Raw genomic sequence first — 12,654 nt, forward strand, 5'->3', positions numbered from 1 at the left:
CTCATGCAGAGAGATTACAGTTAGCATACGGCTGCTAAGCATGCATATGTAACTATTTTATTTATATTTCTCATAAAAAAAGAAATGGGTTACTTGGTAGGCTGGATAATGGCCCCCCCAAAGACATCTGCATCCTAATCCCCAGAACCTGTGAATATGTTATCTTACATGGTGAAGGGAATTTCCAGATGTGATTAAATTAAGGAGTTTGATATGGGAGATTATCCTGGATTATCTGGGTGGGCTCAATGTAATCACAAGGGTCCTTACAAGAGAGAAGCAAGAGGGTCAGAGTCAGAACAGGTGATATGATGGTGAAAGCTCTCTAAAGAGAGAGAGACTGGAAGATGCTACAATGCTGGCTTTGAAGACGGAGGAAGGGACCATGAGCTAAGGAATGCAGGTAACTTTTCTAGAAGCTAGAAAAGGCAGGGAAATGAATTCTCCCCTATAGCCTCCAGAAGGAATCCAGCCCTCTTGCCCATTTTAGACTTCTGACCTCCAGAACTGTAAGAAAGTAAATTTTCATTGTTTTAAGCCACTAAGTTTGTGGTTATTTGTTATAGTAGCAATAGGAAATTAATACAGATTACAAATCCTACGTATGGTATTTTTTTTCTCAAAACAATATACCATGAACGTCTTTCTATGCATTCAATACACTTCTATGGCACATGTTTTTTTATTTACATACAAAATTTACCATTCTAACCATTTTTAAGTGTACAATTCAGTTGTATAAGTATATTCACATTGTTGTGTAACCATTACCGCTATCGATCTCCAGTACTTTCTCATCTTCCCAAATGGAAGCTCTGTACACATTAAACAATAACCTCCCATTCCTCCCTCTCCTCAGCCCCTGGAAACCACCACTCTACTTTCTGTCTCTATGAATTTGACTACTTTAGGTACCTCATATAAATGGAATCATACAATAATTGTTCTTTTGTGCCTGGCTTATTTCACTTAGCATAATGTCTTCAAGTTTCACCCATTTTGTAGCATGTGTCAGAATTTCCTTCCTTTTTAATGCTGAATAATATCCCTTTGTACCACTTTTTTTTTATCCATTCATCCATCAAACAGTGGGTTGTTTCTGCCTTTTGGCTATTGTGAATAATGCTGCTATGAACATGGGTGTACAAGAGACTGTTTTTATTGGCAACGTAATTCACGATATGAATGTGTTATGGTTTAATTAACCAGTTCCCCATACTGAATGCTTCAATTGCTCCCAACTTTTTTTATGGGAAACAATGCTGCAGTGAACATTCATGGAGTTAATCTTTGTCCACATCACTATTTTCCTAAGATAAAGTTTTAGAAGTAATAATGCCAGGTCAAAGGGTTTACACATATTTTTCCTCTCTGTTTTTAAATAATTTAATGTCTTGGATTTTTCTCTAATATTTTAGTGTTTTTCAATTATTGAAAAAATGTAAGCTCAAGCAATTCAGAGATGCACTAAGTAAGAATGAGGTGTTCCCACCTATTCTCTACCTCTGTATCTCTGAGGTTGGCAATTGAACAGTTTGAGGATAATCCTTTGGTATATACATTTTCAATAAAAGAGTCTTTTATTGCCTCAAAAATTACATGTGCAAACTTCACCGTAAACCCCAAAGGAGCAAGCCCTCCGAGCTGTGGCATACCTGACACGGGCGTCCCATGGATGATGATGGCGATGCCTCTCCGGTTCTTGGCCATGCGGCCTTCTGCAGAAATATCGATGCCCAGGTAACGAGCGATCACTTTGCTTACTGGGCCATTCTCTACCTCTCCAACTTCCTCTGTGGGGGGGCTGTCAACACTCTGTTTCTTGTCAGCTGCAAATTAAAAATATACATGTGCATGTGCCCATGTGTGTGCATGTGGACACACTCAGAAATCACATGAGTTCTGATGGAAATGGGAATGGCTTTTTCTTTCTAAATGTTGTTGTTTTAAAATGACACACAATCTGCTGCAAATGTTGCTGCAGTCCTCACTCCCCACTCTGGTCTATGAGAGCGCCCTTTTGGCTCATAATTTGTCCACAGCCACAATTGAAAATACAGGTACTCTTTGACTCTTAATTCCATTTTGGGGAATCTCTCCTGCTGAAAAATAATATTTTAAACTAGCTGAATTTGCAACATTAAGGGAAATGGGTAAGTAAATGATGGCATATTCATATTCTAGAATTAACACATAGTAGTGCTAGAAGGCTCGGAGGATGCATATTTTGGGGAAAGGTGAAAAGGCATGGAACAGTCTTCCCAAATTCTCCTTAGAGACAACTGGTACCAAAATATTAAAATGCTTGGTTACTTTGAAACATCATTTTTTCCAGATTTTCCTCATCCTCTTCATCAGGGTAGATCTTGGACTCGACCACAGGGACATGTCGCTCTTCCAGGTTGGATGTGACAGAGATCCCTCGGCTAAGTGAGGTCCTCTTCGTGCTGGTGGAGGTTCCCCGTTCTGACAAGGGCGTATCTTCGTCTTCTGCCATGGAGCAAAGGATGGAAACACATGGAAGAGTTGGGAGGGGGACAATGGAGATGGGGGCAGAAGAGGAAGGAAAGACAAAGAAGAGAATCACTGAACCGGTTACCATAATCTTGGACTATCCGACCCAAATAAACAAGAACTGCAGTCAGTAGGCTGTTAAGAAGTTTCTCTGCCCAAAGTGTTTCTACATCAAAACAAACAAACAAACCCCAAATTACAGATTTGCTTCAGAAAATTTGGAAAATTCAGAAGAGGAAAAAATTATAAAATTTAGCCGTAGAAAGAAATAGAGATAGACAAAGAAACGGTGACAGAGGAATTGCAGCTTAATTTTACGATACCAGCATAGGAGAGCTGCAAGCTCTCAGATTTTTAATTTTTAGTTTTTCACAACTGAACTTGGGCTCATATTGTACATACCCATTTGTAGCCTGCTTTCACCCTTAATTTATCATGAACATTTCTCCATGTCATTGTTAAGCACATCTACCCTTTCGTCTGCTCAGCACCTTCCTCATTGCCCCTGTTCTGCAGAGTTTCAGTGGGGGCGTTGGACTGTATAAGATGACCCCCCTATACTTCAGGGCCAAGGCACCCCTTTGGTTTAGAATTTGGATTTGAGTCAGAGAGGCTGCAGCTCTCCTGTGAATGATGGCGGCGTGACTCGGGCTGCTGGTCCTCCTGGACGTGGTGAGGGAAGCAGAGAAGGACGGTCTGCAGCATGAGACCAGAGTGAGCAGATGCTCAGAGCAGTGCTGGTGAGAAGCAGAGTGTGTGCCTTCCTAGGCTCCGGTTGGACCCTTGGGTCTTGGCTCTAAACTACCTTTCAATGGGCCAAATGAAAAAACAAACCCACAACTGTGGTGTGTGAAGACAAGGACAAAAAAACGAGACAAAGCCACAGGGCCCTTCTCTGACTTCATGAAGTCCTTTGTACAAGGCAGCGCCTTGCAGCTTTTTGCCTGGGGCCACCAGGCAGTCCTGAGTTTAAATGTCCATCCCCTACCCGCTTCCTGACTGTGAGCTCTCAAGGACGGGGGCTGATTTCATTGATCTTTTTTTTCCAGCACTTCAGCTCAGTGCTTGGAACATAGCGGGGGCTTTTTATGGGCCTAATTGGTTCCCCTAAAATTCATATGTTGAGGTCCTAACTACCAGTACCTTAGAATGTTACTGTATTTGAAGATAGGGCCTTTAAAGAGGTAATTAAGACAAAAGGAGGTCATATGGATGTCCTAATCCACCCATAATCCACTATAACTGGTGTTCTTAAAAGAAGAGATTAGGACACAGACACACATGGAGGGAAGACCATGTCAACACAGAGGAAGACAGCCATTTACAAGCCAAGGAGAGAGGTTCAGAAGAAAACAACCCCTGCCGACCCCTGATCTTGGACTTCTAGCCTCCAGAACTGTGAGAACATAAATTTCTGTTGGTTAAGCCACCCCATCTGTGGTATTTGTGATGGCAGTTCTAGCAAACGGATAGTGCTCAATGAGTATGACCAGGAGATTGGGTGAGAGGCAGCTTTCTTCTCTCATTTCCTTTTAGGGCAAACTAGTATCTCTGACTACCTTCCTTGAGAGACAAGAGAGGCCCAAGGGCAGGAGAAATGGATTCTATTCAATTCATTCCTTCACTCTGAGAGCATATTTATTGGGTGCTATGACGTATCAGGTACTGTTCCATGCACTGGGCTTACAAGTGAGGAATATGTGATCACTGCCTTTATGGTGGCTTCTTGTCTAGGGGAGGAGACAGATCTGAAGAAAATAATTACACATATGATGATGGTTACACAGAAAAAGAGAGTAAGTAAGAACAGGGAAGGCACATTTCCAGGGTGAGGGCATGGAGAATTAGGAGGGAGAAGCATGCATCATGACAAGCCACACAATCCTACAGGTCATCAAGGAACCTTGATGCTGAAGTGCATACAAGGGGGTCCCTGGGTGGATGAGGGCATAACTCAGGGGCACTGGGCCAGGAAGGGCCAGATTATGAGAACACGGTCCAGCTTTGTGATTGAGGTTTGGCCTTGAGGACCACGGAGGGCGACCTCTTCCTCGTGTGAACTCCCATCCCTACCTTTCTCAGGGCACCAATTTCTGCCGTGCATGATGTATTACTTTGCATTTACCTAGGAACACACATGGAGGCTGTGGAGTTTAGTGGTTACCATCACGGACTCCGGAGTCAGAGAGACCTGGGCTTGAATCCTGATTCTGCCATTTAAAACGGTGGACTTGGCCTCTCAGTGCGTTATTTCTCATGTGTATGCGTAAAGCCCTCAGCACAGGGTTTGGTATCTAGCAAATGTTCTTCTATATCTTTATTAGCTGTTTTTAAGTCTTAACTCCCCACTAGACTCTAGTGAGAGCAGAATGTGTCCCCGTCTCCGCATCCATACAATGGGGATATCAGGACCATTTTGTAAGGGTTAGAAATGAAATATGCAAGGCACCTCCCACCTCCCTGGCACCTGGCAGGTGCTGAATAACTGGTTGGTCTCCCAACAGAGATCATTCAAAGAAGCTAGGGCAGCGGCTGGAGCCAGGGGCTCTCTGCTTGAGTTCTTACCATTCTCCTCTGCCAGACTCGTCAGACATTTCACCTTCGTCTGCTCCTCTTTTGACCGCTTCACCTCCTTAAAGTACTCGTACAACTCTGGGAGCAGCTTCTCCCCCGGAAGGCGGGGAGGCAGCAGCAGGGTGTTGTAGGAATCATAGCCCTTCAGCGTTCGCAAGATCTGCTCAAGGAGAACGGGAACTGCCGTTGGTCTCACTGGAAGCTTCCTCCCCACAGCCCTAGGTGGATCTGCTCATCCACCTCATAAAACCTCTGCTCCTGCCTAAGGCTGGGGTGTGTACAAAAGGCAGGGCCCTTTGGAGAGGTCTAAAAAGTAAGGCTGAGCCCTGAAGCTGAGGATAGAGAATCTTTATCTTGCCCCATTTGGGCCTGGGCAATTCACATGTGGAAGAGAATTTTCTTCTTGCTTTAAAAATAACATATACTGGGGCCGCCCCCTGGCGCAGCGGTTAAGTGCGCACGCTCCACTGCGGTGGCCCGGGGTTCGCAGGTTTGGATCCCGGGGGTGCACCGACGCACCACTTGTTGAGCCACGCTGTGGCGGCGTCCCATCCCATACAAAGTAGAGGAAGATGGGCACAGATGTTAGCCCAGGGCCAGTCTTCCTCAAGAAAAAAGGGGAGGATTGGCATCGGATGTTAGCCTAGGGCTAGTCCTCCTCACAAAAAAAAAAAAAAAAGAAAAATAACATACACTGTTTTTCTTTTGTTTTTCCATTGACACAAGTACAGAACTCCATTATCCACTTTGAGTGACACGTTCTTAGAAAACACTGTGGTTAACAGTATTATACTGGATAAGGTGGTTGTCTCACAAACAGAGGATCCAGGGAAAAACATGTAAAATGGTATTAACTATGTGTGTGCGTGTTGTGGGGGGCGGAGAAGGAATGTGTATTAGGATTGTCAGACGAAATACGGATGCCCAGTTAAATCTGAATTTCAGATAAACAATGAATAATTTTTCTAGTATAAATATGTTCCATGTCGTTTATCTGAAATTCAAATTTAACTGAGCAACCTGTTTTTCTTTCTACTAAATCTGGCAACCCCATGTGTATATATATTTATAAAGCATAGTAAAATAAAGTCCTAGAAAGCAATTACTTCCTATATGACTTAATTTATTGGTGTGAAAAATCTGTTTTGCTAGGTAACCCGTCTCCAGGATCACCACTTTTAGTTGTTTGAGAAGCACTGTTAATAAGCTCATTCTAAAATTTATATGGAAGAACAAAGGGCTAGGAATAGTGAAAACACTAATAAAGAAGAATAAAGAGAGAGAGGATTGCCCTACCAGATATCAGGGTTTATGAAGCTAGAGTAATAGACAGAGTAGTATTGATGTTGGGATAGACAAATTGACCAATGAAATCAAAGAGAGAGCTTGGAATGGACCCATTCATATACGGACCTTTGATATAGGACAGAGGTGGTGTGGCAGATCAGTGGGGGAAAGAAAGGAATATTCCAAAGACTAGTTGATGGAGAAACACAAAGGCCTGGCCAGTTTGCTTCAATTGGGGCAACTCTAAAGAGCCAACCCAGGTCCAGAGATTTCTGTGGGATCAGTTGAAGTCTCTGCTGCAATCTCATCACAAATCATCTTCTCTCTTTGCCCAATTCTACGTTCCTTATTCTTCGCAGGTGTTATTCCTGAGAGTGCTCCCTAATAATCCTTCCACATGCAAATCTTGGAGTCTTAGATTCTGCTTTCCATTGAACCTGACTCACAACAGAGGGTGCTGTGCCAAGATAAGCCATTGAACATTTCGTAAATACCTAACGAAAAGACTCCCTTCCAGAGGGACAGATTCTCATTCTGAGAAAAATTTCTGGATGCAGAATCCGAATTGGGCAGAACACAGACACTGAAGGTAAAGAAGACAGAAGATTCAAGGGCCGAGTTAGGGGAGGTCCAGAGGAAGCAGAAGCACCTTAGCTAAGGCATTCCCAAATTCCTGACCCACAGAAAACATGAGATAACAAATGTTTATTGTTTTAAGTTGCTAAGCTTGGGAGTAATTTGTTTTGCAGCAATAGATAATTAATAAGCAATAAATAACTAAGCATCAGACTTCATGAACAGTAAAATCTTACGAGAAAACAATGGAGCAACACATTTAAGATATTCAAGCACAGAAAATGTGAGCCAAGGGTGTTATATCCAACCAAAGTGATCTTCAAGCATAAAAGCCACAGATAAACAGTTACGAACATGTGAGTACTCAGGGAATATTGTTTCCATGATCCCTTCCTGACAAATCCACTAGAGAATGAGCTTCAGACAATCCAGTAGTGATTGGAGAAGCTTCACCACAAGGACTGGTGTTGAGAATTGAATATGTTTAAGTGTATAACTAAGACTAAATGATGGAAATTTGGTCCTGCCATCTTAATATGGTGAACTCTGACACTATAGATATAATACAAGAAGCAAAACATGGAGGAAGTGTACATGAGATAGCTACCCAGTAGGCATTAACTAGAAGTAAAAGAATATCATTTTAAATTAGAAGGTGGTGGGGAGAGGGAAAAAGAGATTACTAGCTAATTTCATTATTGCTCATAGTAGGGAACTAAGAGGCAGTTTCTAAAAATTAGGGTACTAAGGGCATTAGATAAAAGTGTAGTTCATACGGCTCAGCCTCAAGGTAGGAGAGCAGGGTAGAGATAGTAAAAATGGACTTAGATAGATTAATGGAACAGAATAGAGATCCCAGAAATAGACCCAAATAAATACAGCCAACTGATCTTTGACAAAGAAGCAAATGCAATAAAATGGAGCAAAAAGAGTTTTTTCAATAAATGGTGCTGAAACTGAACATCCACACACAAAACAAAACAAAAACAAAATAAGAAATCTAGACAGATATTATACCCTTCACCAAAATTAACTCAAAATGGATGATAAACCTAAATAAAGCACATAAAACTATAAAATTCCTAGAAGATAACATAAGAAAAAATCTAGATGGCTTAGGGTATGGTGATGACTTTTTAGATACAACACCAAAGGCACAGTCCATGAAAAAAGTAACTGATAAGCTGGACTTCATTAAAATTAGAAACTTCTGCTCTGCAAAAGACAATGTCAAGAGAATGAGAAGATAAGCCACAGACTGGGAGAAAATATTTGCAAAAGACACATCTGTCAAAGGACTGTTATTCAAAATATGTAAAGAACTCTTAAAACTCAACAATAAGAAAATAAACAACCAGATTAAAAAATTGGCCAGAGACCTTAACAGACACCTCACCAAAGAAGATATACAGATGGAAAATAAGCATATAAATAGATGCTTCACATCATATGTCATCAGGGAAATGCAAATTAAAACAACAAGATACAATTACACACCTATTAGCATGGCCAAAATCCAAAACACTCACAACATCAAATGCTGGAGAGGATGAGGTCAACAAGAACTCTCATTTATTGCTGGTGGGAATGCAAAATGGCACAACCACTTTGGAAGACAGTTTGGCATTCTTATAAAACTAAATATACTCAGACTGTACGATCCAACAATCATGCTCCTTGGTATTCACCCAAAGGAGTCAAAAACTTATGCCCACACAAAAACCTGCATATACACGTTTATAGCAGCTTTATTCATACTTGCCAAATTTGGGAACAAACAAGAAATCCTTCAGTAGGTGAATGGATAAATAAATCGTGGTATGTGCAGACAATGGAATATTATTCAGCACTAAAAAGAAATGAGCTATCTAGCCATGAAAAGACATGGAAGAACCTTAAATGCATATTACTAAGTGAAAGAAGCCAATCTGAAAAGGCTACATACTGTCTGATTGCAACAATATGACGTTCTGGGAAAGGCCAAACTGTGGAGATAATAAAAAGATCAGTGGTTGCCAGGGCTTGAGGGGAGGGAGGGATGAATAGGCTGAGCACAGAGGTTTTTAGGGCAGTGAAAATACTCTGCATGATACTATAATGATGGATACATGTCATTATACATTAGTCAAAACTCATAGAACATACAACACCAAGAGTGAACTCTAATGTAAACTATGGACTTTGAGTGATTATGATGTGTCAATGTAGGTTCATCAATTGTAGCAAATGTACTATTCTAGTAGGAGATGTTGATAATAGGGGAGGCTATGCATGTGTGGGGGCAAGGGGTATATGGGAAATCTCTGTACCTTCCCCTCAATTCTGCTGTGAACCTAAAACTGCTCTAAAAAAATAAAGTTAAGAAAAAATGGACATGGAGGAGCAACTGGAAAATATGCAGCCCAGAACAAACAGAAAAAAAAAAGGCAGATTTAAGCCCTAACATAATTACATTAAATGTAAATGGTCTAAATACACTAATTACAGACAGAGACTGCCAGAGTGTATTAAAAAAAGACCCAATTATATGCTGTCTACAGGAAACTCACTTCAAATATAATCACTGCCACATATGTTCTTTACCGTTTGAATTTTAACATGAGCATGTATTAGTTTTTCAATTAGATGTTTCAACTGTATAATGAGATCACAAAGAAGCAATGAATTCTGCTCAGGGCAAAGAAGTAGGTCAGGAAAGGCTATAAAGTGATCTTTAAATTGATGAAGAAGGGTTCAAGGGGAAGAAGGGGCAAAGGTCAGGAGGAAGTTGTCCATGCAGAGAGAAGAGCATGAGTACATGGCAGGGCCCAGCATGGGTAGGAAAACAGCGTTTGGTTTTGGCCTCTGCTCACCTTCTCTTCCATGAGATATTGCTGGTCAAGTTCTAAGCAGTAAAATTCAATGGGAAAGTTGCAGGGATTCTTCACTATCACCTCAGCCTCGTCTCCAGGTGAACAGGGCAGCAGTGGCCCCAGCTCCAGAACTGAATCACTAAATTTCAAGCATGGCTGTAGACCTTGCCCCTGCAACAGCAGTGTGAGCTTCTGAGTACTCTGGGCAATCTGGAACACCATGGTTTGGCTGTAGAATTTCTGGGAAACATAAAAAGAAAACAAGCATCTGAATTTTTTCTGTTACATGCCATGTAAACCTGGAAACCCCTAGAGGGACAAAATTGATCCCATTTTGAGTAAGAGAGAAAACTTTTCTTATAAAATTGCATGGGTGCACTTTATATTACTGTATTAATACTGCATATCTAGCATGCCAGGCACTGTACCAACTGCTTCGTCACTTGTAGAAGGCCCTCTGAGTGCTATGCTCATATCCCTCAGACCCTCCAGTGTGCTCAGATGTCCCACTACCACTGTCTTCACCTCTGGTCTCTCATTTCATGGGCCTTGCTGCTCATGGGCAGGCAGGGAGGAGCAGAAGTGCTGGGGAAATAACACCTTCTGGGAGCAGTCCTCAACCAATGACTCTTGGGAGTTACTGAATAAATACCCTAGGTCCCAAGGGATAATTCTGAAATGTGCATTTTATCTATTTCCTCAGAGTTTCCCAGTAGGATTAAGCTCCAGTTTCCAAGGCAGCTGGCTCACTCGCACACCCTATTAGCTGCCTTCCTTTCCCTTATCACCTTCTACTTCTCTATCAGTGTTCCCTACACTTCCCAAATAATCTGCTTGCACTCAAATCCTTGTCTCCAGGTCTGTTTCTTGGAGAATTTGAATGAACATATTTCCATTATTTGAAGATACAGTTAAGCAGCAGGTCAGGGATGATCAGCTAGGGCATTCAGTTCACCTGATAAAATTACAGTCCATATGCAGTTGCTAGTGATACCAACTATCCTAATCTGGTTTCCCCAGGGAACTCACTAAACATGTGGATTCACAGGCCCCATCGCTAGAGATCCTGACTCAGTAGGGGCAGGGTAAGCCTGGAGATACTGCATTTTTAAAGAGATGCCCAGGTTGTTTTGATACAGTTGGGCTCATGGCTTGGATTTGGAGGCCATGACTGGCTTCATGATTTGAAGAGCTCCTAACTCTCTTAGCTCAAGGGAGAAAATAAGATGGACGGAATGTGTACAGACATACATAAATGTACAGAAAAATGTCTATTGTTGGAGACAGTAAGAGAATGAATTATTGGCTAAGAGGGTTTTCTATATAGTTATGGGCTTGGCACCTTATGACTCAAACTTCTATATTTTAATTGTTTTTTATGGAATTATTTCTAAAACATTTCATTTATTTCCTTGTTTTGTAACACAGAGTATTCTGAATACATGTTATAATGTCTAAGAGTTATTAGTGTGGACATCAGTGACTTCTCTCTGCTGCTGATGGGGATACAGGTATGGATTGTAAGAGTTGCAAGGCAAACCAATTCCTTGTATACAGCCAATAAATTCCTCTGCCAATTGATGGAAACATTTTATTAACTTTTTTTGGTGAGGAAGACTGGCCCTGAGCTAACACCTGTTGCCAATCTTCCTCTTTCTGCTGAGGAAGATTAGCCTTGAGCTAACATCTGTGCTTATCTTCCTCTATTTTGAATATGGGACGCTGCAACAGCATGGGTTGATGAGCCGTGCATAGGTCCACGCCTGGGATCCAAACCTGCTAACCCCAGGCCACTAAAGCGGAATGCACGAACTTAACCACTACGTTACCAGGCTGGCCCCACATTTTATTAACTTTGACCAATTCCAACTCAACATTTATTGAACTGCCTGAATAAATCTTTTTTTTTTTTTTTTACTGTATTTACTGATATTTCCCTCATTCAGTAAAACATCCAAGATCTTGAGTAAACCCCTTGACAGCCTTAGGACTCTCTAAGAATGGCAAACATATTAATTCTTTCAAAAGGGTTGGGGAGATTTTGACAATGATAGAAACAGGGGCTTTATTTTAGAATCAGATATGAAGTCATTGACTTTTCTTCTTTCTCACTGCAGATTCTTAAGCATTTCCTCAAAGCCATTACCAGGAAAATGAGAGTTAACCACAGGTATTCTATAAAATTCACATCGATTTTTTCTTTTAAAAGAATAGAGTAGAGAAAAACATCTCCCAAATACCTTAGGCTTTGAGCAAAAATCTTTACAGTGTAACCTCTTGAGATCTTCTCTGGTTCTAGGATTTTATTATTTTTACTGTGTTCTTTGACAGGAGTAGCTCTGTGTTGATGGTGTTCACAAAAGAAACACTTGTGAGGCCCAGGGAATGTATCTACCAGGAAGCACTTATTATTATCACAACCACTGATGGTAACAGTAAGTAGTTATTGAGACACTTACTACATATAGAGCAGTATGCTGTGCATTTTATTCATATTAATTCATTTAATTTTCAAAATGACCCTATGAGGTAGCTATTGCAGGTTGATAATGTTTTACCTGAAACCCTAGGGGCCAGGTGCTTTCAAATTCAGATTTTTAAAAAGGTAAACACAGTGCATATACCCTATGTTACGTAACATCCCCAGCAGGGTCTGGGGCAGGTCCCTTGTAATAAAACATATTAATATTTCTGCAGTTGCAATGTTTGACTCTGCAAACTAAGTGGGATAAATAAGGGTTAAGTAGTCTAATGTCAGTTCAGAAGAGGTTTTTCTGCCAAATGAGTTTGGGTCTGAAACTTATGAAATTTTTTTCCAGTTTTTGGAGCTTATTGGATTTTAGAATTGCAA

The 12,654-nt window shown here is 41.1% G+C and overlaps 1 protein-coding gene across 2 annotated transcripts in view; it reads right to left on the minus strand.

The window, feature by feature from the left end:
• The window catches only part of HYDIN (HYDIN axonemal central pair apparatus protein), a 323,416-nt gene that overhangs the window by 102,679 nt on the left and 208,083 nt on the right, over window positions 1–12,654 (minus strand). For both annotated transcript variants that reach the window (XM_004431814.3, XM_087419963.1), the window contains exons 35-38: window positions 9,804–10,043; window positions 5,080–5,248; window positions 2,314–2,490; window positions 1,656–1,829 (exon numbers count right to left, since the gene is read on the minus strand). In XM_004431814.3, coding sequence (XP_004431871.2) covers window positions 1,656–1,829; window positions 2,314–2,490; window positions 5,080–5,248; window positions 9,804–10,043 — 760 coding nt within the window. The remainder of the gene's footprint in view (window positions 1–1,655; window positions 1,830–2,313; window positions 2,491–5,079; window positions 5,249–9,803; window positions 10,044–12,654) is intronic.

The sequence above is a fragment of the Ceratotherium simum genome, chromosome 30 (genome assembly GCF_057802395.1).
Source record: "Ceratotherium simum simum isolate JZ-2026a chromosome 30, ASM5780239v1, whole genome shotgun sequence".
NCBI lineage: Eukaryota > Metazoa > Chordata > Mammalia > Perissodactyla > Rhinocerotidae > Ceratotherium > Ceratotherium simum.